The sequence below is a fragment of the Alosa alosa genome, chromosome 6, assembly GCF_017589495.1.
Source record: "Alosa alosa isolate M-15738 ecotype Scorff River chromosome 6, AALO_Geno_1.1, whole genome shotgun sequence".
NCBI classification, from domain to species: Eukaryota; Metazoa; Chordata; class Actinopteri; order Clupeiformes; family Clupeidae; genus Alosa; species Alosa alosa.
Genome location: NC_063194.1, coordinates 33,515,314 through 33,542,199, shown reverse-complemented (window position 1 = coordinate 33,542,199; position 26,886 = coordinate 33,515,314). Strand labels below are relative to the sequence as shown.

The 26,886-nt window shown below is 44.1% G+C and overlaps 1 protein-coding gene across 3 annotated transcripts in view; it reads right to left on the bottom strand.

Moving 5' to 3' along the window:
- Positions 1-2,042: 2,042 nt before the first annotated feature.
- LOC125296136 (SAP30 binding protein) overlaps positions 2,043-26,886 on the bottom strand; it is a 33,075-nt gene continuing 8,231 nt past the window's right edge. For 2 of the 3 annotated variants that reach the window (XM_048245837.1, XM_048245839.1), the window contains 8 exons: positions 17,949-17,991; positions 9,670-9,758; positions 6,295-6,386; positions 5,633-5,693; positions 5,405-5,456; positions 4,970-5,028; positions 4,595-4,679; positions 2,043-3,110 (listed from right to left, as the gene is read on the bottom strand). In XM_048245837.1, coding sequence (XP_048101794.1) covers positions 2,929-3,110; positions 4,595-4,679; positions 4,970-5,028; positions 5,405-5,456; positions 5,633-5,693; positions 6,295-6,386; positions 9,670-9,758; positions 17,949-17,991 — 663 coding nt within the window. In that variant the 3' untranslated portion in view covers positions 2,043-2,928. The remainder of the gene's footprint in view (positions 3,111-4,594; positions 4,680-4,969; positions 5,029-5,404; positions 5,457-5,632; positions 5,694-6,294; positions 6,387-9,669; positions 9,759-17,948; positions 17,992-26,886) is intronic. The other variant, XM_048245838.1, reaches the window with a different exon arrangement.

Here is a 26,886-nt window from a genome sequence, read left to right as displayed (position 1 = left end):
TCCCCATGACAGCCATTATGTACTTACTAGGCCTTCTTATCTTTAAAGTTGTATGCCTTTTTTGGTCAACATATGGTCTTGATATGTATCTGAATTTAACCTGATTTGAACTCTAACCTAATTTATTTATAAAAGAAAATAAAACTATTGCATTTGTTCAACTGACTTGTCACTTGGCATCTAGACCGCATACCTGGCAAAATATATTCCACGAGTGCTTATAATGATTGACAGCTTCTGGATGTCTAGCCTACACGCCCATTTCACTCAGATTTACAGTGCTTTTAATCCTTCTTGCAACCCTGCCATGCTAAAAAGCAAATAAACAACAACATAAACTACACATTATGTTCAAACAAAAGCCTATAGTGTTTGTGAACATCCTCAGAACATTCTATTTAACCTTAATCCAACAAAAGGTAGAAGGCTAAAATAATCTCTATGAACTCCTACCCTCCCAGTAATCCCAGGCCAGCTCTACTCATCTGAGCGAAGCTTCCCATCTGCATTCCTGTGTGAGAGGCTCCACAACCATTTGAACCAGACACAGAAGCCTAGCATTTCAGCCCAACGCAAGGCAGATGTGGAGATAACAGGTTCATGTCTGGAATAAATCAGAACATACACACACACACACAAACACACCCGCACTCAAACACAAGCCCCTGGATAGGGAAGTGAATTCCTCACGACTTGTTCATGCCAAGTGCAGTTGAACTATTCCGTGCCATCTTAAGAACACGTCTGCACACACTTAAGAGCCCCCAACAAGGATCACACAGGCCTGTCCAGACCCAAGACTGCAGTCGGCTCATAAGGAGGTGCGGCCCTGAAGCAGCACGAGGCTGTTCTAGATAACAGTCAAGACACCAACCACGTTCCCACTGGGCTGGGAGTTGGGATTTGGATGCGGACATTAAGTTACGTTAGTGAATATCAACACAAACATCCGTATTGATGAAGATGGGTTCTCCTGTCGCTAGTTGTAGGGTAGTAGTAGTAGTAGTAGTAGCAGTAGTAGTAGTAGTAGTTAGTAGTAGTAGTAGTAGTAGTTATAGTAGTAGTAGTAGTAGTATAGTAGTAGTAGTAGTAGTAGTAGTAGTAGTAGTAGTAGTAGTTAGTAGTAGTAGTAGTTATAGTAGTAGTAGTAGTAGTAGTAGTAGTAGTAGTTATAGTAGTAGTAGTAGTAGCAATAGTAGTAGTAGCAGTAGTAGTAGTAGTAGTTATAGTAGTAGTAGTAGTAGTTATAGTAGTAGTAGTTATAGTAGTAGTAGTAGCAGTAGTAGTAGTTATAGTAGTAGTAGTAGTAGTTATAGTAGTAGTAGCAGTAGTAGTAGTAGTTATAGTAGCAGTAGTTATATCTGTAGTAGTAGTAGTAGTTATAGTAGTAGTAGTTATATCTGTAGTAGTAGTAGTAGTTATAGTAGTAGTAGTAGTAGTAGTAGTAGTTATAGTAGTAGTAGTTATAGTAGTAGTAGTAGCTATATCTGTAGTAGTAGTTATAGTAGTAGTAGTTGTAGTAGTTATGTCTGTAGTAGTAGTAGTTATATCAGTAGTAGTAGTTATATCTGTAGTAGTAGTTGTAGTTATATCTGTAGTAGTAGTAGTTATATCAGTAGTAGTAGTAGTTATATCTGTAGTAGTAGTAGTTATATCAGTAGTAGTAGTGTAGTAGTTATATCAGTAGTAGTAGTAGTTATATCTGTAGTAGTAGTAGTAGTTATATCAGTAGTAGTAGTAGTTATATCTGTAGTAGTAGTAGTAGTAGTAGTTATATCTGTAGTAGTAGTAGCAGTAGTAGTTATATCAGTAGTAGTAGTAGTAGTTATATCTGTAGTAGTAGTAGCAGTAGTAGTTATATCAGTAGTAGTAGTAGTAGTTATATCTGTAGTAGTAGCAGTAGTAGTTATATCTGTAGTAGTAGTAGCAGTAGTAGTTATATCTGTAGTAGTAGTAGCAGTAGTAGTTATATCTGTAGTAGTAGTACGGTAATAAAGAAAAAAACAGACTATGAAACAGAATCAATCTCAGACACAGTTGGGTATAAAGAAACCATGAACGTTTAATTTGCATTGCTGGCATCTGCAGATTGCTCTGTACATTTGTAAAAAAATTATTTGCACAACCCTTTTGTGAGTAGACCATTAAAAGTGACGAGATCCGGCAGAAAAGAAGAGCCAGAAAGTTTGTCATTCAGGTCCTAGGTCACTGAAGTCCTCAGACACAGGCAGAGCTGCTTTCCATAATTGAGGTTGAAGGCTGATGAGCCAGCGCTCCACACAGAGGAAGTCTACCGCAAACACCCCCAGTCTCCTTTTTCACAGAAAACAAACTACTTTAAATACGCAGGCAGACAAAGCTTCTTGGGCTAACAGGTGAAATGAAAAGATGTGACAAAAAAACCCCAAAGAAAAGCAAATGACAGCCACAGTTTTATGTGTACATTTTCTGCGTCCCCCCATCCCACAACACAGACATGTAAAAGAAGCAGGAGTCCCTCTTGTTCACAGTGGGCTGGTCAGTTCTCTCGGGACATTGAGCTGTGGCCAGCTATGCTAATGACGCTAACGGCGTTAGCCAGTGGTCTGACAAGTCCATCACAGGATAGAGGGAAACGCTATCACTTTAAACAGACACAGAGAGAGAGAGAGAGAGAGAGAGAGAGGAGTCACCTTTACACATAACCCTACACATATATAGGTGGACCAAATGAAAGACAAAAAGGCCGGTGGTCTTCTTGGGTTGGATTCAGCGTCATCTTCAGGTCAGGCAGGGTCTGTGACATGATCACAGCTACAGAACCTCCAAGACCTCGACCAATGCACGCACACACACACACAAGCACGCACACACACACGCGCGCACGCACGCACGCACACACACACATTTTCGCCCTCATTTTCATTGGCTGCTTTGTTGGCATGGCGATCACTGCTTGGACTTCTTGAGGATGGTGCCAACGGCAGAGATGACCGTGGTCTTGGTGCCGCTGGCGGTGGTGGTTACCGAGACGACGCCGGGCAGCGTGGCTGTGGTGGTGAGGAGGGCAGGCTGAGCCAACGTGACCGGCACCGCAGAGTCCCACTTACTCTTCCTCTTCTGCGCTTCTGCTGGAGCAGGGATGGAGGGAGAGAGAGAGAGAGAGAGAGAGAGAGAGAGAGAGAGAGAGAGAGAGAGACTCAGTTACGAAAAACCATGACCAGGTGGTCTCAGCAATCACAGTCTGGCAATAGAAATAGGCAGAGGCAGGCAGACCTGGATGCCTAAAGGGAACAGGCTGTGCATCTACTGAAATTGAATCAGAGCTACACTTCCTCACTAGCTGCCCAAACTACAAAAGAGATTCTCTCCAACTTCTATTCAGAAATCACAAGCGAAATATCCAAAATTCTCTGAGATCGAAGACTACAAATAACCCAGATACTTATTAGGAGAGCAGGACGATTGTGCAATACTAGCTACACTACATATACAACTGACCACTGAGCGACGCGCCTATAAACTCCACATACTGCAATAACCCACATTCCCACTCAGAAGTGCGTGCACACACACACACACACACACACACACACACACACACACACGGATATGCATATATACTTACATAATTTACAGTGCATTGATGAAGTGTAACAATGTATGTTTCTATATGTTTTTGTGTGCATTTTCTTTTACTCCTGAGAGTGCTTAGGCAATGCAGCATATGATTAGTTGTGCCAAGAAAGCATATTTGAATTGATTTAAAAGAGAAAGAGAAAGAGAGAGAGATAGAAAGATAGAGAGAAAGAGAGAGAGAGGGCATGAGAATGTGAGTGAGTGAGGGAGATATAGGCATGTAAGCAGAGAGTGAGGTAGAGGGAAAGAGAGAGTAAGAGAGAGAAGGAAAGTGTTAAATATAAGAGCGGGTGTGTGAGAGTAGAGGGGAGAACGTTTGCAAGAAGTCAGGAGTAATAGAAGAGTGGATATGGAGATGAAGGGAGAGAAAGAATGAGATGAAGGGAGAGAAAGAGTGGACATGGAGATGAAGGGAGAGAAAGAGTGGACATGGAGATGAAGGGAGAGAAAGAGTGGACATGGAGATGAAGGGAGAGAAAGGGAGATGAAGGGAGGGAAAGGGAAAAAGGGAGGAATGGCGTTTAGAGAGAGTGAGCAACCGGAAGCCTGTGACTCATTCAGACTGGAACAAACAAGTAGCTACAAACCCAAGAGCATGATAACTCAGCACGCACAGCAACACTTATACAGCAACACTGTGTGTGTGTGTGTGTGTGTGTGTGGCGTTTTTTTCAAAAGTGCATAGCAGCTCTGTACCCAGAATGCCTCAGTTGCACGCCCTGTGTAGCCCGACTGTGTGTATGAGCGCCCTATACATAGCTTCCACTGGAGGGAAAGGCTGTGGCTGCCATAATGTAGCGTGCGTAAGGGTGTGTACACCTCTGCCAGTCATCAGTTGGTTTGGTGTGTAAGAGTGAGTGTGTGTGAGTGTGTGTGTGTTCACCTCTGCCGGTCATCAGTTGGTTTGGTGTGTAAGAGTGAGTGAGTGAGTGTTCCTGCATATGTGTCTGTTTGGTTTGTTTGTACGATGCGATACCTGTTGCTGTTGCCGTGGCCGCGCTGCCTGCAGAGGACGCAGCGTTGGTGGTGGTGCCTTTCTTGGTGCCGGTCACAAACTCGATCTGGAGGCAGAGCACACAGAGAGCTGCAACAGACAGCTTTGGACTCCAGGGGCCCTAATTCATATGCTGGGCAAAGTGCAAAGTCACGCTATGAGCAATAGTACCGGCCGCTGTTAGTACTTAGGATCTTTCTCGAGGTATTAAATTAGCAAATAGATATTCCATAGTTATTAGGCAGGCTTTAGTTAGATTACACTTTGCACTTTGCCTAGCATTTAAAGTAAGGCCCCAGGGTGTATGGCAGATGCGTTTTAATCCAGCATGAGTATTGAGTCAGGCAGGGTTTTAACCTTGGTCCGCTCCTTTTTGGCCTTCTCCAGTTTGTCCATCTCGATCTTCTGAGCTTTGGCTGGACAAGAAAAAAAACACTTCAACTCACTTCAGGGTGACTTAACCCTTAGAACCCTAAGCTGTTTTTAGGGCATTTCACTTCAGGATGACAACTCGACTAGGCAACACGACTGGACTTGTAAGCCACAGCGAACAAAAACACTCACTCTGCATCCAGAGCCCATTCAGTTTTTGGTGTGACTGAGTGCAGATGTGTGATGGAGTGCAGCTGTGTGCGTCTCTTAATTTGTTTGCATTGAAATACACATTGTACTGGTTTCCTCGGAACTGGAACTAGTAATGAGTTCCCTTATGGCACTTGATGCAGTGCAGAACTAGAGTAGCACTATAGCTTGGGAGTTCAGACCTGGTGTAAACATACGCAGTGAGCTTACCTAGTGCTTCATAATAAGAGTCCTCAGACCAGCCATGGGGATCAAACATGTCCTGAAACATAGAATCACCACAGACAAAATGACACAATGTCATTTGCAACTTTTGTAATAACATGAGAAATGTCACATCTGTGTCAGGTCACTTCTTAATGATTATTCACAGAACGCTTTTCAAGCACTGAATACAAACGGGCCTGGAGCAAGGTCATGGTGCAGTCAGCATTTTACCTTTGGATAGTTTGTTCCAAGTTCATCGATGCCGCAGAACTGGATAAGCTTCTCATAAATACTGTAAATAAAGCATTAACACAGCTGTTAGTAAATAGAAATATGTCTGGTAAATCTAAATAACAATTTCTCCGTTTAGCCCTTCTATCCACATTAAAACAGTGTATTGCAACACTAAAAAATTATACTTTTCCAAAACAATCTCTGAAGTACAGAAATTCAAACACTCTGGGTTTGTGTTGCAGTGTGTGCAGGTAGTATGATGAAGTGCAGTTGCCATGACACTAACACAAGTTTGTTTATGATGGTGTCTGGAACTCAAACACTTCTAAGACGATACGAAAAAAAATAATATGGACAGATTGTAACCATTTCAAACTGGCTTATTTATATTTATTCAGCTTGATTCAGATAGTAGGCAGAGATTTACAGCCGGCTACACCGGCCTCACAACTGAAGTGTTCTATTCAGGGTATAAATATAAGTAAAATAGTTTTAGAAAAATCGTGTATTTTTTTTGAATGTACGGGCCGCTATCACTTCAGGTATAGCCAGTTCCATTGATTGTGGCTAACTGCAGCATACGCACAGTGATGTGAACTGAACGCTTCAGTTGCATGCCTGGTTTAGCCAGGCGGTTAGGCTTTCATTCAGAAGACTACCTTGGGTTCCGGAACTCTTTCTTCTTCTGGATGTGGCTGTTGGTGTCAAAGGCTCCATGCTGTTTTCGCTCGTACAACTTCAGGATCTTCTCCTGATGAAGCGGACAGACCAATCGGCAAATTATAATCATCCTACACAGTCAAGATCTACATTCCTCTACGTAACACACATATTACATAATTATTAACACTATAAAACACACTATTAAACTAGGGCTGTCAAAATCGATTAATTAATTTGAGAAAAAATAACTAATTAAAAAACATAACACAGATTAATCGATTCTGTATGACCATTGACCCCGAGCCATTCTAGTCAGTAACCATTAGACTGTTAATTGAAGGAGAGAAGAAAATGTGCTGCCTAGATCATTGATCGGAACATTTACTTTTAAAAAACGGCCTAATGGTGTTGATAAAAATAGTCCTCTGCAGAAATAGTGTTGATATTGAGGGGAGTGTTCATTTATTTTTATTGTGTCCCCTAGGTTATATCTGTGGCCTGAAATGCCTTGTATGTGAAAAAAAAACTTCCCAAAGCACTTTTGAACTTATTTCCTCAGCATATTAGGTCATTTCATAGATTATTATGGCCATTATTTGAACAGTGAAAATACTGTAATAATAAAAGAGTTTTTGAACTTTAATGTCACTAATGCTGATTATTCAATGATTCATTTGAATTTAAATATTTAAAATACTTTCACAGCAAAAATTATATATGCGATCAATGTAGATTAATTAATCACAGAGTATGTAATTCATTCGATTCAATTTTTTAATTGATTGACAGCCCTATATTAAGCACATTGTTAAACACACCCATACACAGCACATATGAGATGGGCGAAGATTGTCATCGTCATGTGATTGATATTTCAACTTTTGTGGAACAACAAAAACAAGATAAAGCATGAAAGGGGAGAAGAAAGGCAGAAGTCATACATTTGAATTTCTACCCAACGATATGTCCCCAATTTAATTAAGAAGTCATACATTTGAATTTCTACCCAACAATATGTCCCCAATTTAATTAAGAAGTCATACATTTGAATTTCTACCAAACGATATGTGCCCAATTTAATTAAGAAGCCATACATTTGAATTTCTACTCAACGATATGTCGCCAATTTAATTAATACGCAGCGCTTGCTCAGCTGGCCGTTTAATAGTCTGCTCTCCGCGTCCGTCTCTGGCTGTCAGTCTGGCCATCGGTCATGAGTATGAGTGAGTGATGAGCTGGCCTCTCCGTATGGCGCTGTGAATGGGCCTTTTGTGTGAGTGTGGTTCTGATACCACAGGGTCAAATCTGACGACTAGGCTCGAGAAGAGGGGGGCCCTGCTGGCCCGTGGCCATGGTGACCAGTGTGTGTATGACCACAAGCTCAACCCCACTCTGAGGAGCAGGATATCGGCGAAAACAAGAGGGCCGCGTGGGCGTGGTGGGGCTCCAAAACAGCAACAGCATTATTTACAACTAACTTTACAAATTAATAATTCAACTTAAATAATAATAATTAAAAATATATATGTGTAACTGATGAATACAAAAAAAAGTTAGTTACCATGGTAACCATCGAGTCATTATAATGAATAAAGAATGACAAACACACAAATCACTGCCCTGGTCCAGGTGTTGCGCGTAATTAACTAGACTGTGGTTCTCTCTCTGCACACGGGGCTGTTTGCATCGCTCCAGGGGCAGGATATTCGTCACGGTGACGACGCCTGATGCACGAGCCCTGAGGGGGTGGCGGAGGGGGAGGCGGCTGAGGTGTTTGGCCGACGCCCTTTCGTCCCCACTCCAACATTCCTCTGCCAAAAGCAGTTTCCATAGCGATGCACCGTGAGCAGACAAGAGGAAGAAACCACTCCCCCTATCAATCACAGCTTTAAACGGCAAAAACAGCTCCAAAACAACAAGCTTATGTGTGCGTTCTATTTGTAAGTGGTGACTGCTTGTGTCAACTCGTAAATTGTGAAATGACGCAACTTTCAAGTCGTTAGAACTCGCCGTGAAATGGGGGCTCATTGATTTGTACGAGACCACTTCTCATCAGACGACTTTAGGGAGACGTGCAGTCACGTCATTTTGTGTAACATATTATTTTGTGTAAGGTCTTCTTTTGTGTAACGTCTTATTTTTGGATCGCACCAAAACAGCTGGTTCTGGCTCAGGTGTGGCTTCGACATGGCAAGGAGAAGTGGGATTAATAAGGGCTCATGCTCATTCAGGGCCACTTCCAATCACAAGTGCGCTCTTCTGGTCAGACTTAACGATCTTCAGCTAGAATGGGATTCGATGGGAGACGCTGCATTCCTCCTACACACGATGCTGCTTCTGTGGGCTTTCTAGAACATTCCTGACTCTGGACCAAGGCCTCGCCAGCAGCAGTGCTGGGCCCAGAAGAGAGAGCGGCGATGGCCGGGAGACTCACTGCCGCACACACACACACACACACTATCCCCTAACCACAGACACACACGGAACACCAGCAGCAGTGCTGGGCCCAGAGGAGAGAGCGGCGATGGCCGGGACGCTCACTGCCGCACACACACACACACACACGCACGCACCCCTAACTGCAGATACACACATGTAAGACCAGTTAGGGATGATTGATTCACTACTGCTGCTTCTGCTGCTAATCACTGCCATACAGCCCTGAAAACACACACCTACACACGCACACACAATCACCTAGCCACAGACAGACAGACACACACACACACACACACACACCATCCCATCCCTATACACACAGCCCATCCTTAACACATGCTTCAATGCTAACCAACTCATTAAAAAATAACTGCAGAGCTTGGTTTAAGAGACCACACACCCTCACATTCACACACTCTCACACACAAACACACTCATACCCACTACACACTCATACACACTAAGTCATACCCACTGACTCATATCCACTACACACTCACACACAAACAAACACACAGTTACACACTCATACCCACTACACACTCACGGTTACACACACAGATTCACTGCTTGCTGCTACTTCTGGATCTCCACACACACAAGTGTATTTCCCTTTTGCACTCACACCAGACCATCTCTTTAGACACACACACACACACACAAGTTTATTTCCCTTTTGCACTCACACCAGACCATCTCTTTAGACACACACACACACACACACACACAGACACACACACACACACACACGTAAAGGCACTGTGAATGAACTCTAACACTGGTTCACACAAACAACAAGGGCGAGACAAAGATCATGATGGAGGAGATGGATGTGGAGGTGTGTGTGTTTATGTGTGTGTGTTTACGTGTGTGTGTTTATTTGTGTGTGTGTGTGTGTGTGTGTGTGTGTGTGTGAGGGAGATAGAACACACCTGTAGCTGACTGGAACAGCGTCCTTGTGGCTCTGGGGGGATTCTGATGTCATCGGGAGACATGTTCCGCACCTTCTCTGAGAAGAGGGCTGTGGAGAGACCACCACATCAGAATACTGGTCAGTGAAACGCGCGCACACACACACACACACACACACACACACACACACACACACACACACACACACACACACACACAGATGATTATAGTTATACTACATAGAGAACGGATGCATGGATGTGCATGCACAGATGATTATAGTTCTACTACAGAGAGAGATTTGCTGTATTTAGCTGACACATCTTTATAGTGCAATATAATTTGCGCAACGAAACTGTTCTTCAATGACGATATCCGTTTGACCTTGTTGCGTTAGTTTTAAATAAAAATGTATATATTCATCAGCTGGAGATGGAAGTCTGCTACAGGGATAAACACTGTCCAGTTTCCCCAGACATGGACCGAGCACTAGTCCCAGCACACACACACAGACATGGACCGAGCACTAGTCCCAGACTAGAGGAGAACTTTAATGACAATCTCCATTGACTGTTTATGAATCACACACACACACACACACACGGACTGAGCACTAGTCCCAGACTAGAGGAGAACTTTAATGACAATCTCCATTGACTGTTTATGAATCACACACACACACACGGACTGAGCACTAGTCTCAGACTAGAGGAGAACCTTAATGACAATCTCGACTGAAAACGCCCTTCTAGTCTGGGACTAGAATTAAGGTTTAATCCAGGAGCCAGGAAAACTAGCTGCTCATCTAACCATCTGTTAATTACAGGCTCTCTTATGACTAAGACATATGTGATCACCAGCAAAACGTCATGGGTGAACCTTATGAATCTCACACAGACACAGGTCGCAGCTTCAAAACAACTCGACACAACGGAATCTGCTGAGCTGCGTGTTTGAGCATATGTGCATGTGAAAGCAGACCGATATAGAGAAGGAGTGGTGTGGTGGTGGGTGAGGGTGGTGGGGTGGGGAGGAGCAGAGAAACAGACATATGGAGCAAGCGAGAAAGAAAGAAAGAAAGAAAGAAAGAAAGAAAGAAAGAAAGAGCAAGATTGAGACAAACAAGTAGCAAGAGAAGCACACAGAGAAAGGAGAGAGAAATAATGAGAGGGTGAACAGGGGAAAAAGAGAGAGAGAGAGAGAGAGCGAGCGAGAGAGAGAGAGTGAGAGATGAAGGGTAGGGGAGAGAGAGAGAGAGAAAGTAAGCAAGAAGAGGGGCCCCCTGAACTCCCCATGCCTCAGCACGGAGCACTGCATTGTGGGTAGGCAGCACAAGAACGCAGGGCGTGTCTCACTGATCCTGGCTCGCATCAGACATCACTCATCTGCGGCAGTACCACACCCAAACACACGCACACACACACATAAACTTCACCCCCTTAAGCTACACATCGGCACACAGGGAGACAGGCAGGCAGGCAAGCAGGCAAGCACACTCAGGACGGGAGAATGTGAGGACATCAGGCATTCCCGGAGGACGCTGACGGACCTGACAGGGCATGCCTGAACTGTAGCAGCATCAGCAGCAAGCAACAGCATAGCTGAATCACATGGGAAGGTAAAGGCATGAAGGCGTAAAGGCATCCCTACGGCCTGCCTGTCTGAAGGCTTAATCAGACACACAGCTGATGTTTTCTGTTCCTGCTAAGTGTTCCTGCTAACGTTAACGGGATGTAGGCCGCGGTGGGGACACCCCAGACCAGACATGACCAGACCAGACCAGCAGGAGAGCGCAAAGCAAGTGCAAAGTCATTAAGACTCTGGCTCATATAGACCATTTAAATCTGTTCCTAGAGGGTTTCCGGTTGAACCAACGCAGATACTATGAAATAAAGATGAATTGGACTATAGCGTAAGGCTCTACAAAATGACGACTTTAAAACTTTAAACATAGGGATACTACAAGGGGCAGTGAGTTCACCCATCCTGTTCACACTCTATACTAATGATTGCAGGAGCAGAGAAGAAAATTATTATATAATCAAATATTCAGAATTTAGGGATGTCCCGATCCGATATTTGGATTGGATCGGCCGCCGATATTAGCAAAAAATGTGGGATCGGCCTGCACGGGAAAATCCCGATCCGGTCTCCCGATCCAGTTTGTTTTCAAAACTCCGTACCACCAATGTAGTTAATCCATTCCAGTTTTTTTCAGCTTTTCCCCCCCAAATCCGGTCCGCGTTTTTCAGCACACCTAGCGACCTGTCCAGCATCCCACTTTTCTGTGCATGTCCCACTAAGAATTTAAAGTTATCGAGCAAACATTTCATGTCAGAGTTGAATTAATATAGCCTAATGTTAACCGCGACCGCCCGTGAGGCCCTCTTACTATTAAGGCTCTTATGCATGTTGCTGCTGACAGCTTTGTCTGTCTAACGACTGTTATCTTCGCGATTTAAGATTGTTTGTGTAATGTATAGGCACAGCACGCATTTTAATTTCCCTATTTTTACAATCGGCTAGCCTAACAAACGCATTTCATTTCAAAAAGCAACCTGGTCAATCGCTAACAACTAAGTGCACCTACGCCTACAACTCTACACATCCAAAAGGGTAGAAGCTTCCAGTAGGCAATCATAACTTTTTTTTACCGTTTAGTCTGTGCATCGGCGCAGCCTACGATGATGTGAATTAGTGACAGCTGTTGTCGCGGTAAACTTAAGGTCCTGTCTCTAAACAGAGTAGATAGGCCTACGTGCTATGTTGCTTGATTTTCTGTAATAAATGCAGCCTGAAGCCTAGGTTACTTCAGCAAACCCAGACCAGTTGTGGCATCAGTTTCTCTTTTAAAACGCAACAGTGAGAGGCTTTTTAGCGCAGTCTCACTTATCATTGATGAGCACAGGAGCAGGCTGACACCTTTGTGAAGAAGAATCTCCCCATCATGCTCAGACTGCAGCCGGGGCAAACAGTAGAAATTGAAGGGAGTATGGAGATGGAGCAGTAAAGTGTGGAGGAGATAGCAATACTGTAGAAGGCGTGACAGTTATTTGGGTTGTTATAGCCAATTCTGTGTGTGTGTGTGGTAATTTGACTATTTTCTACTCAGGTTTTGTGTGTGTTGCTTTTATTTATAATTTTATATTGTTTACAATATTGTTTACACTGATGGCTTTTTTAAGCCTGGGTTTACACTCTTGAGCATAGCACTTATGCCAATTCAGTTTGTGTGGTTAATTGACTATTTATTTTCTACTCAGCTTTTCTGTGTGTTTTGCTTTTTTTATACAGTTTACAATATTGTTTGCACTGATGGCTTTTTAAGCCTTGGTTTACACTCACACTGTTCAAGAGCAGAGCACTGATGCCAATTCAGTTTGTGTGGTTAATTGACTATTTATTATTTTGTGTTTATTTAACCCTGTTAAGAATAAACAGGTCAGCTTCTCATTACCAACCACTGTGGATTATTCAAACTAACCTAATTAAGTTGGCTAGTTGTTGTCGGTGGCTCTACTGAATAAAAACAAGGGAAGGAAGGAAACATACATTTTAGAAATCTATTTTTCCTTTTTTTAATTTAAGGGCTTTTTTCTCCCTGTATCAGAGCCATGTCCTGCTTGTATGTGATTGTTGTCCTGCATGTATGTGATTGCTGTTTACAGAGAAGGCACTTTACATTTACATTACATTACATTACATTTAGCAGACACTTCTTGACCAAAGTGACTTACATATGTCAGCTATATTACAAGGGATCACATTGTCCCCGGAGCAACTTGGGGTTAAGTGCCTTGCTCAAGGGCACAACGGTGGAAGCCGGGAATTGAACCGACAACTTTCAGGCTACTGCAGGCTAGCCCAGCTCCTTAACCACTACACTACCACCACTACCACAGCCCAAGACAAATTTCTCCTTGAGGGACAATAAAGTAATATCTTATATTATCTTACGCTTTCTGTGCCACTGGAAATGCCGTAGGAACGCCCATGCTTGGTTATGCTGCTGAAAGGGTCTATATAAATGTCTGCCCACATCCTGAGCGCTCCAGTGCCCTGTAGACACCCAAGAGCCATGGGATTGGACAGGACTGACACCTAAGGGCCGACACCCAAGAGCCATGGGATTGGACAGGACTGACACCCAAGAGCCATGGGATTGGACAGGACTGACATCTAAGGGCCATGGGATTGGACAGGACTGACACCCAAGAGCCATGGGATTGGACAGGACTGACAGCTAAGGGCCATGGGATTGGACAGGACTGACACCCAAGAGCCATGGGATTGGACAGGACTGACACCTAAGAGCCATGGGATTGGACAGGACTGGAGAGCCAAGAGCCATGGGATTGGACGAGACTGGGAGAGCTAAGAGCCATGGGATTGGACAGGACTGTGACAGCTAAAGGCCATGGGATTGGACAGGACTGACAGCCAAGAGCCATGGGATTGGACAGGACTGACAGCTAAGAGCCATGGGATTGGACAAGACTGGGAGAGCTAAGAGCCATGGGATTGGACAGGATTGACAGCTAAGGGCCATGGGATTGGACAGGACTGACAGCTAAGGGCCATGGGATTGGACAGGACTGACACCTAAGAGCCATGGGATTGGACAGGACCTGGGAGAGCCAAGAGCCATGGGATTGGACGAGACTGGGAGAGCTAAGAGCCATGGGATTGGAAAGGACTGTGACGGCTAAAGGCCATGGGATTGGACAGGACTGACAGCCAAGAGCCATGGGATTGGACAGGACTGGTTCCTAGGGGCAGGAGCTCCTAATCATTGGCACAATGGGACCGTAAGATAACACTGCACAATCACAAACTACCGTACTTCTGCTGCCATTATGCACTAAGAGCATTAAGAGTCACTAAAACACGAGTGTGATCAGATTCTATGGCCCCAGCAAGGAGAGGCACAGGCAACGCAGGTTACGTTACAACACTAAAAACATAAAACATGAACATGTCAATGCCTGTCAGATTGCCAGAGTGTCCTGGCTCATTTACCCAACATGAACTTCCATAACACACTTCCACTGGCAGCAGCAACATAAACTACAAAATCCAGTACAAAGATATGAATTTCTCATGGTGTTGCTTTAGGTGATACATGGTGCACCTATTTGAGCAATATTGCAGGGCCAGCACATAACGAATTCCATGTGTTCCGATTGGATAATTAAAGTTCTCAAGACACTTGAGGTTGGTATGAGAGGGAGTGCATTGTGTGCGTGAGCAACTTACACATTACTCATCTTGTTCTGGATCATCTTCCTGAATCTCAATATTCGGAACAAGTCTGGGCAAATTACTAAGTCAGCACCAGTCAGAGGCTGCATCGTCAACCCATCAGCAAAAGTATTAGTTTTGCCAAAAATATTTGTCAGTATTTTTAAACTACAAAACCTTATAAACAACACACCTATAAAGTATTGTAATACAAAATGCAAAGCCATTTTCTTCAAGCCAATAAAATACAAATGACAGCATACTATTTTGTATTTTAAATCCATGCATCATAAATGCTGCCCATCCCTGTATGGCAATGCTGGAATGGAAACACAGGAAGTACAGAGTAAGCTTATTTTTGGCTAGCCCATCCCAGATCCAGCGTGTTTGAGCAGAGCATGCAGATACACATGCATGAGTCACCCCCCTCACCCTCCCTCCCTCCTTCACCATCCCTCCCTCCCTCCTGCTCACCCTCCCTCGCTTCTGGCCCACTCGACGTCCCTCTGGCAGGACGACAGCACGTCAGGGTGGGGCCGCGCTGGGACGCAGAGGGCTCCACCAGAGACTCTGAAGGAAGACTTTATCCGGGCACTCATCTGATTGGGCCATGCTGCAAGAGCTTTCTGAAGGCCCAATGCATTGTTTGTTTATGTGATTGGTTGTTTGTTTTTGTGTGTGTGTGTGTGTGTGTCTGTTTTCTTTAACAATAGCTTCCTGATGAGCATAAGCTGTTCTGCTGAAGCTTTATAAAGCTGCTTTCTGAGGTTGCCCAAGACTGTTCGCTTTCTAGGGGCGGCTAATGCTGGTAGCTTCCTGAGAGGCCCCTGTTCTTGGTGATCCGTATAAGTATAAGTATAAGTATAAGTATAAGTATATATACTCTTTTGATCCTGTGAGGGAAATTTGGTCTCTGCATTTATCCCAATCCGTGAATTAGTGAAACACACTCAGCACACAGTGAACACACAGTGAGGTGAAGCACACACTAATCCCGGCGCAGTGAGCTGCCTGCTACAGCGGCGCTTGGGGAGCAGTGAGGGGTTAGGTGCCTTGCTCAAGGGCACTTCAGCCGTTCCTACTGATCGAGGTTCAAATCGGCAACCCTCCGGTTACAAGTCCGAAGCGCTAACCAGTAGGCCACGACTGCACCCCTGATGACCAGACTAGAACAGCAGGAAAGTGCAAAGCAAGCGCAAAGTCATTAAGACTCACCCGCATCAGGAAACTGGCTCATATAGACCATTTCAACCTGAAACGTTCAAAACCAACGCAGATGAAGGGCCAACGCTTCTCGTTTTGAGCAACTACTACATTTCTGAAGGGGGCCATGATATTGAGGTAAAACTGTATACTCTCTGAGTATGCTTACTAACTGACTAATGCTTGCGCGTGCATTGGCTCCCTGCAGATGGATGCGAGCCATCTAGGGGGCAGAGCTCTGCTCGACCTTCCAACTCCGTAAGTGTTTTTCAGGGGCTCCGGCTATAAGCTTTCTGACTCAGGCGGCTGGCATGTTCCGGGCGGGCAGGCGTCGGCTTCATGTCCTCAGAGACGGACGGACGGCCTGGCTGGTGAGCCGCACAACAACAGAGAGGCCATAGAGGGCCTGACAGAGGAGACGAGACGAGACGAGACGAGACGAGAGGAGAGGATGACTGGCGGCACTGTTCACTCACGCCCCCAGCCAGCCCGCCAGAGCCAGCCAGAGGAAAAGATGGGAGGATAGAAGGGGGAAAAGACCTGAAGAAAAGCCCAAATCAGCGCAGTCTTTGTGTGTCATGTACAAAGCCCATCTTTAAGCAGCTCGCGTGAGACCTTTTGCACAAAGCCGCTGACATTTTAACAAGACATCGAAGGGAACACCAGCGAACGGCAGCAGCAGTAGCAGCACAATAACAAAGACAAAGTGGAACATTCCAGATCTTTGCCAACGAGCCCTTCGGATTCCGGTTTGGGCCATTTGGCACTCCGGTCATCCGTGAAAATAAAGGCTAAAATAAAAATAAACAAACGCCTATGCTTGTGCGGTGTGTGAAGTGTTGCTGAGGTCTCGCGGGAGGCTGCCACTGGGGCAGGAGTGAGTGGGGGGCAAATCTTCAGCGGTAGAATATCAGTTACATAAATACCAAACATCCCCTTCAACACACACACGCAAGAACACACACAGTTTTTAGTAAAAAAAAAAAAAAAAAAAAAAAAAAAGCTGAATAGAAGACACACCCCGTCCTGCATCACTCATATCCTGTGACATGTTGCTGGATCAGACACAGACACAGACACACACACACCTTATTTTCTGATCAATGTGTCAATAGAGGTACTACCTAAACACACAGTTCAGGTACTGTTACTTAGTCTTAGTACTGTTGATGAGTCAACAAAAAAAACACACCTTAATATGAATGATCAAACGGTCAGACACATACATAACCCCCCCCCACATACACACAAACTTTGGGTGTGCGAGTGTTGATATTCCGAGAGGGCCTTTGATTCAGCCAAGGTGACTTCCTGTCTTTTATGGTGTTGGTGTGAGGACCCGCCTGGACTGTATTGTGTAAAGTCCTGATTAATGACTGACTCATGCTGGGCTGGTGTGCGTGTGTGTGTGTGTGTGTGTGGGGGTGTGGGTGGGTCAAGCCAAGCCAGGCCAAGCCACTCAGCACACCTGAGAAATCGACAGGCCAAATTGACAGATCCACAGCCAAAGAAAATAATCATGCTATTTTACACTGACGACAGACTACATAACGATCCCTGATAAGCTCTGTGGAGACAGACATTGCACCTGGGGGTGAGGGTGTAGGGGTGGTGAGGGTGTAGGGGGTGTAGGGGGGGGGGTTCTGAAGCGTTGACAAGCTGTTGACAGACAACAAGACTGCCAGCTATGGAGGTGATGTTGAAACGGCCTCTCAAAGTCTTTACAAGTCGACAAATAGAGGCTGCCTACACATATCTCTCAAGCACCAGCTGTAAAGTGACCAGGCATTAGGCTACTGTAGTGTGTGTGTGTGTGTGTGTGTGTGTGTGAAAGACAGAAAAAACAGCCACTCACCTACAAGTTCATTCGGGTCCCTCTTCTCCACCTCTGAGATTTCCTGTTAGAAAGATAAAGGGAGGAAAGGGAAGGAGGGAGAGAGAGAGAGAGAGAGAGAGAGAGAGAGAGAGAGAGGGGGGGTTCATCATCATTAGTCATCAGTCAGATCTGACAAACTTTTTAATCAGGTCGGAATCCTGTCCTATCTGCTTACAATGTCCAAGCAGAAGATGCCACAATTAATGTTCTAACAAGGGTTTGATCCGAGTGGATTTCAGTCATCAGATTTTTATTTTTTTATCATGTCTTGTAGTCGGACGTACAGTGTGAGGAAAGCAAGTGTGTCCCGACTGAAATGTGTAATGCAATTTCCATATCGTATGCAGCTATAAATAAACGCAGTGTCTGCCCGGCTTTAGATGTTTAGGGTGGACGCTCTCGGCTGATGCTTGAAGCGCCCCCACATGATCCTGGTGTTTGGGGTGTCTGCCCCTCTCCCCTGCCTGATCCTGATGTTTGGGGTGTCTGCCCCTCTCCCCTGCCTGATCCTGATGTTTGGGGTGCCTGCCCCTTTCCCCTGCCTGATCCTGATGTTTGGGGTGCCTGCCCCTTTCCCCTGCCTGATCCTGATGTTTGGGGTGCCTGCCCCTCTCCCCCGCCTGGTGTTTGAGGTGCCTGCCCTGTGTAAATTCTTAGAACTACTTCCTCTGGTCCACAGTTTTGTTCCCAGGCTGCGGCCGCCAGACGTTCTGCCTGCTGATGGCCATAAGAGGCTGAAAGGATGCAATAAACTGTGGGAGTGTAACGTCTAGTGTATCGACATGCACTGTTTTATGGTATTTGCTTCTGCTTTACACCCAGTGCACCTGTGTCACACACACACACACACTAGGGCTGTCACTTTACGTTCGACAATCGATTGCACAATCGATTGGACCAACCAACACAAGTTTCGAAAACTAAAATAGGGAATCGATTTTAACCAAATATGTACACAATTAATTTTAAAAGCCAATTAAACAAATGAAAAAAGATAGATGTAACGAAACTCAGGAACAAGCAGAAAACCGGAAACAGCTTTTTTCAATGCGGCTGCTGTGCTGCTGGTGTTTTGCCCAAAATTGAGGACAACGCGATCAACCTGTGCGACATGAGAGATAATGAAAGTGATAGGCCCTAATAACTTGAGGAGTTCGATGGAAGCACTTCGGGTTTGGGTATATCAGACTATGGAAAAGGACAAAGCGGTATGCAAACTGTGCAGTCGTGGAGTTCTCGTGGCGAAATTTGTATAACATTTCTAATTGTAAACGCAGCCACGCGTTGAAGCCTGCAGTAATGTTTTTCACTGATGTTATGGCAGTCCACTCTGCTTATTGTTTTTCGAGAATGTTGCACTCCTGTTTGTCATTGTGCACGAAACTTCAATGCCATTGTGCGTCTTCAAAAGCCCCCTTTACGTTAAGTCCTAATGCCTCTAAGTTGTTCGTGGATTGTCCTATATTTGGTGTTGAAAATTGAAACGTCTTTAGACGTTTAGACCTTTAGAAATTTACAATCGATTAAATGAACAATGTCTCAAGAATCGAACAGGATTTTTTCACAAAAGTGACAGCCCTAACACACACACACACAGCAATGCCATCAAATGCCTCCAGAGACATCCAAAAGGAAAACACTGGTCTGAGGTCTGTGGAACTGGCTGTGTGAGAGTGAGGCACTAAGGTGGTTCTCTGGATGCCCGATTTTAATCGGTTCTCTGTGGAACACGCACCTTGTGTTTATTTGAGCATACAGCAAGCAGAAAAAAAAAACCCACACGAGACGCCTGGCGCTAACAGTTAAAAATAGTTTAACTTTTGTGGTTGTGTTTTGTTCAACAATGGGTTGTTGCTTAGTTACCTGTCTATGCTTTGCCAGGAAGCTAACTATCTAGCTAACACGTAGGCAACCATTTTCCATCTGGTATTTTGTTAACACTCACTAACATTTGCAAAAAAAACTTCATGTTTCGGAGACAAAAGAGTCTCTCTGTGTAAAGTACACGCCACCAGAGAGGCCAAATCCTGGCTTGGCTGCACTGACTGACCAAAGCGCTGGGTGTACAAGCCCAAACGTGAACAAGTACAACAACGATTAAAGACCCTGCATGCTTAATCTGGGCACCACAGGGATTAGGGAAAGTGATGGTACTGATCCTTTGCTAATGTCATGCCTGTGCATGTGTCCTTTACCTAGTCATTTACAACGATGGAATCATTTTCCAATTAAATGATAATATGCATTTAATAAGCTCAGAGGTGATGGTGTGTAAAATGAGTGTTGCGGCTTCCTGGCCGTTTCCTGTCCAAGCACAAGGCTTGTGTGCAGATAAGGGCTGGCCTGGCCTGGCCAACACCAGGCACCGCGCAGGTTCAGCAGAAAGAAACAGTGCCTCTATTCACTGGCATCACACACACACACACACACACACACACACACACACACAAAAGTCCCACTGCCCCCTCAGGTTCCCTAGCAACAGCAAGGGCACATCCAAAGAATTGTTCTCAGGAGAAAGGAAAAGAGCCAAAACAAAGTATTGAAGTATTTTGTGTGTGTGTGTGTGTGTGTGTGTGTGTGTGAATGTCTGGTTGAATGCTACTGAATTCAGGCATGTGACCATAATTCTATGCACTTGTATAAGAATGAGTATATGAGTTTCTACATTTTATTTTACAGGTGTGAATGTTTTTCTGCGATCGTGATGGTGATCTTCACACAAACAGAATTCCAACTTGCCAACTCAGCATGTGGCAGCACCCTTTGAGTGTGTGTGTTTCCTCAGGGGCACTGCCCAGATTTCACACACAGACTGCTCCCAGGACAGTCAATCACTGTGTATTGTGTTGCGTGTTCACCACAGGACTGATTTAGAGAGCCTGGGACAAAACCCCGACACAACCACACACAATCTTGAATTTCCCCTGGAGATTAATAAAGTATCTATCTATCCATCTACACACACAACCACACAAACACACACAAACACACACACACACTTGGATGCATACACACACTAGGGCTGCAAAAACTAATCGACTTAATCAACTATAAAAACTGTAGCCAACTAATTCAAGCATCTTGGGTCTAATCTAATCAAGAATCTAATTTAACAATTAGTCAGTTACGTCATTAACCAGATTTTTGCACGGATTAACTAGCTCATTAGACATAGAAAAGGGTTCTCTCGGGAATAGGCTATGAAGTAACTAGAGTTCCTGATGTCATTTGTTTTGCAGCAAAATGACAGAAGGTTAACATAAGCATCATCCAAAATATTTAAATCTCTTCAGCTGCACTGCAAAGAGGCAGAGTTGACCAAGGCATGTGCTCATCTGCTATTGGGTTGTTAAGTCCGATGTCACGGGCCCAACAGCTTTTTGGTCAAAAAAAAAAAAAAAAAAACGTTTACTAGCACAGCCAGCCAGTTTTTGCAACTTCTAAACCTGGTCACCATCACCTCTGTTTTATTGAGAGTAAAACAAAACCGCTTAACTTTAACAGAGCAATTACTATAGCTGTGCAGCCAGATGATACAATCAAGGGTTACGTGCAGGCTTCAAAAAATAGGATTTTATTAGGTTGAGGCAACAAGTGAGTAGTAGGATGAATGTTCTTAAAGGCAACACTGAATAGCGGAAAAAAAAAGTTTATTTTACTGTCTATGGAGAAAACCGAGCGGCTTTGAAAGCAGTTGTACCCGGAAAAGATTTATTAGCCTATCATTGCATCATCACTAAATAACCGAATACAGCTATTTAAGAGGAAACATGTCAGCTTTGCAAAAGGAGACTTGGCTAACTTCAGTTCCCAAATCAAATTAAGTACAATTTACATTACAGCACAATAGTGAAGTTTGCAATGAGCTGCAATTGACTGCATGACGTGCTTAAAGACATTTCTTCACTTCCTACTGATCATTAATGCCCACAGCAATGCTATGTCCATTATGTAGACAATTACGAAAGCAGACAGAACAGAACTTTGTCGATAAATGCCAATCTTGTGATAATGAGCCATAGGCTATTCCTCACTTGAACACAAACTTGTGCAATGCAATGCAATTTTGGTCGAAGACTGCTTTGTTCAATACTGGGCCTGTTCCCCAGACTTGGATTAAGCCTGGTTATCATCAACCACAGGAGAATGTCACTGGAGATCTCCACACAGAAAGAGCCTTTAGACTAGCACAAGGGCTCCATCTATGTTCGGAAATCGGCCCTGTGTGTTGAACATGTCACTTTAATGTATCAATTATGATATGTATTAATGGTATGCATTAATGCACTGAATAGAATGGTTTATGATTCATTTAGTCACACGAATGAAGGGTTTCATCCTTGAGGGTTTCATTTTGAAACTATCCAGCTAGTCATCAACAGGATTTCTAAATATTTTGTTGCAAGTTGCAGCCCCAACACACACACTCCTTCCTTGGGTTTCCTCCAATGCAGCCTGTCCTGGTTCTCCTCCCTCTTGAGTGGTTCATTCAGTACCGCCCCACTGTGCCCTCACACGCCACTCAGTCTTAATTTACAGCATCATTTCTCTGGACTGCAGCACTCTCCTCCAGCCAGTCCTAATTTGGCCCAGTGTTCCTGTGCTGTGACATCAGCCTGAAATGCACCCCATTCCTTCTTCACTTGTTATACCCAACATAAGGAGGGAGAGACGGTTTCCACCAGCACTGCGACTGAACTTTTTTTAAAACTATTTTTCCTCTGCGTTTAAATCATCTGGGGGTGGCGTACACAAATATGGTTATGGGATTTGGCAGATACACACACACACGCAGAGTCTGATAAGAAAAAAAAAACTAAGAGAATGAAGTAGCTTTTCCTTCGATTAACCAGGAACTGGATGGATGAGACCCAATAGTCAAGTAGACACCACACATTTTTGTTTGTGTGTGTGTGTGTGTGTGTGTGTGTGTGTGTGTGTGTGTGTGTGTGTGTGTGTGTGTGTGTGTATATAAAAGGTTCAAAGAACATTTCAACTTCTCTGCACTAGTGAACACTGAGGAGTGACATCACATCCATCCATCACCAGCTCTCCATTCACCACTGCATCCTACCACACACACAGCGCTGACAACACTTAGGACACATGTACATGCAGTCCTAACACACGTACTAGAGTACTGACACACTCACAGTACTGACACACACACAGCGCTGAAAACACTTAGGACACATACATGCAGTCCTAAAACACATACTAAAGGACCCAGAGTACTGACGCACTCACAGTTCTGACACACTCACAGTTCTGACAACGATTAGGACACATGTACATGCAGTCCTAAAACACGTACTAAAGGACGCAGAGTACTGACACACTCATGCCCAACCTCCAGCTGCCTGCGGCACACCTATGGGAAGCTGAGCACCAGAGATGTATCGGGCAGGGAAATCCCTGAGGTCCCTGTGTGGGTGAGCCCACACAAAAGGCTGAGCATTAATGAATCTGCACATCCGCACACTAAGGAAGCTGTACTGCCGTCAGCGCGACTTATGATCCTCCCCCAGAGGAGCGATTAGTGTGTTTTACTCTCACTGTTGCTACCTACAGGCTATAAACATTAGTCTCTCTGATTGGACATACCCCGCCCCCCAAACACACACAGACACACACACACACACACACACACACACACACACACACTCTTTCACAATCACACCACCATGGAGCGCTGGAAAATTTGATGATTGGATGCTAAGGATGAAAAGATGCACACACAAAAAGCATTCCATCCATAGAACTGCTTTTACCCTCTAGACTTACCCCTCGACCCTGAAGGGCACTAGCTTGAACACTAATATTGGACCAACCAAGGCCATCTAATACACTAAGACACTCCCGACTTCTATCTACTGTCTATCTTGTTTCCACCCAGCCATTAACATGGACAGGGTTAATCTTTACTTCTTGCAGGCAATAAACAATGAAGGATAAAACTACAATGCGGTTTATGCCAAACATCCTTGTCCCCTTAGACATTAGAAATACGGTCTGTCCCTACAGCCTCGTGCCCTTAGACACTAGGCTTAGTCCCCTTAGACGCTAGGATTGCGGTCTGTCCCATGTCTGTCCCTCCAGCAGCTCACACTGTCCTCCCCCTGCCCTCTGTAATAACAGGTCTGTGTTGTCACAGAGTCTGGGCCACACACAACCTGACTCTCGCTAGATGAATTTCGTTCCGTCATCTTGTCCGTCATCTATTGACGTGCTACTTCAACCACTCAGATCGAAGCCAACCCGTGACGCTGAGAACAGTCTCACAGTCGCTTCTACGCTACGTCGCATCTATGAAAGTCCCGCCCTGCGTCCTGATTGTATGGTAGAGCCAATCTCGTGCTGAAATCACTTTCAACGGAACCGATCCCAGATGGATGTGAGTGGAGCTAGGCGGAACGAAATTCATCTGCCGAGAGTCAGGTTAGGCCACACACACAAAGAGCTCCAGCTTTAAGTTTCCCATACAAGGGTGGGGCACTTCCACACATACCACAGGACAGGTATTTAAGGCATTTAACTGCCCCTGCTACACAGGAGCAGTATTACACCCAACCGTACTGACGCACAACTGACCGTAATCCTCATTAACCAACTGAAGATGGGTATAAGATTAGTAACTCTTTAACTCATTGAGTGCCAAAAACGTAATATTACGTTTTTCCTTCCCATGCGTTGAGTGCCAAAAACGTTAGAGTGCCATATTCCGTCTTTAGCTTTTTTTTTAAATTACGAAACTAGACACTCTAACACACCTTATGTGATTTTGGGAACTCTTGTGATGAATGGAAATGAAATATATGACGATCGAAAACTCATGAAAACGCACAATCTGGACATTTTATCATAACTCGGTTGCCGCTTTCGGTCGAATCAGTGACGCATGCACGTCATCTCAAAACCAGGCCATTTTCGTGGGTCTATCACTAGGTGGCAGTCTCGCCAGGTCTCGCTGATCACTTCCCGGAAAGTTTACAGGCAACACTTAATATTTCATGAAAGACGTTATATCTCCATTTCTAGAAAAAAACAGTGATTTTGATGAAAACTAGCCGCTGTTTAGCTTGGGATTTCTCAGGAACAGAGGCGTGTAGAAATACACGGTTTGCACCCACTGAGAGCTTAATGTCTCACCTTTTAAACGAGCCATTGTATGTGTTCATAGCTATAACACAGAATATGCTGTGGCTGTACAAAAATCATCAACAATGGTCTAGATTGCTGACACTCTAGGACAAAGCTTCCGAAAACAGCTTGGCATTCAATGAGTTAATAACTGGAGTGAAGAACTAAAAAGACTGTATGTACACCTAACAAGGCAAAGGCACTTTCATACTCCCCAACTTAAGAAGACTGGGAAGAGGAGACCTGCTCTCTTCACAAAAGTAAACAAACACATTTAGCCAACATGGAAGAGCCTAAAGGCTACTAATAGAAAACATTTCCATGGTTAAAAGATATGAAGACCTCCATTAATGTCTCCATCAACTTTTTATATTTATATGTTACATTAACTTAGTCAAGCCAGTCAAATGCCTGTAGGTCTTGAGGCAACGCCTTGATAGCTAGTTGAGCTAGTTGATGGTCTAACCATTTTACGGTCATATTTGATCCTAGTGTTTAGTAACGCCTGTTACACGCCGTGTAATGTCCTATTGTGAATAATACAACCACGTTCATTAAATCATGGTACATTACGTGACATTCAACTATTAATTAATTAACAATTAATTAAGGCCAATTTTTATTACTGAGGGTCAAAATTGAAAGTTTTCTTAAAACAAAATTCCATTAAACATGCTGCTCTGACAGTATATAATCAACAACATAAATGGAATATCAGTCTGTCAAGCAGATGAGGTATGTCAAGCTGAATGTCTTACATACACACCCCAAATGTGTTTACAAAGGTTTTATGAAAAACAAAGACAAGTAGTTGCAACAAAATACTATTAAATTATGATCATATCACATGTATGGGCAGGAGGTAGGGAGTAAAGACATGGGATATAAGTGTTTGCAAAATACCAGACAGATATGAATGTGCTTGTGAGCATCTAACATCTACTTTCTGAGTAGACTTTTACTGAATCAGACAATTTATGGCTGTACTACTGGCTGCTCAGGTTTGAGTAAATAGACTTGAATCCATGTGAATAACTATGATGTTGTCACCTATTCAGTTAAGTATGAAGTTACAGAAGCATTTTGTTTATTTGATTGACGCCTATTCAGTTAAGCATAAAGTTACAGAAGCATTTTGTTTGTTTGATTTTAACCTATTCAGTTAAGTATGAAGTTACAAAACCATTTCATTTGTTTGACACCTATTCAGTTAAGTATGAAGTTGGATTCCTGAGCTCATCTGCTAGGCTGTGGGTGTGTGTTTTTAGATCATTACTGTTCAGAGTCACTGTGTCTGTGAGCCACAGACATGCAAGGGCGTGTTCACACACACCAGAGGAACACGCATCGAGCACAACAGGCTTGAGACAGTTTGTCCCCGTTCTTCACACTGTACCATTTTCTTTTATGTGAAGTGTCTCAATAAATTATTGTGTGCTTAAGAGGGAATCTTTGAGGAGCTGTTGAACCACAAGTCCCAGAACTGAAGAGACAGGGCAACAGCTTTGATGCCTCCCCACCCACAATCACTCTCCCTTTTTCCTTTCTGTGCTTATTCCCTCCATCATTTAGATGCCTCTCCTCCAAATTGTGTACTCTGCTACACCTCCATCTCTCTTCATCCCTCCCCCTCTGACATGCCACAAAAGGCACTACTCCTCCAGAGCTCTGCCCTCCGTACATATATTTTTTTTTCTCTCTCTCTCTCTCTCTCTCTCTCTCTCTCTGAAAGCCTGTATGTACACCTCTTTCTTCTGCTTCCGTTACACTTTTG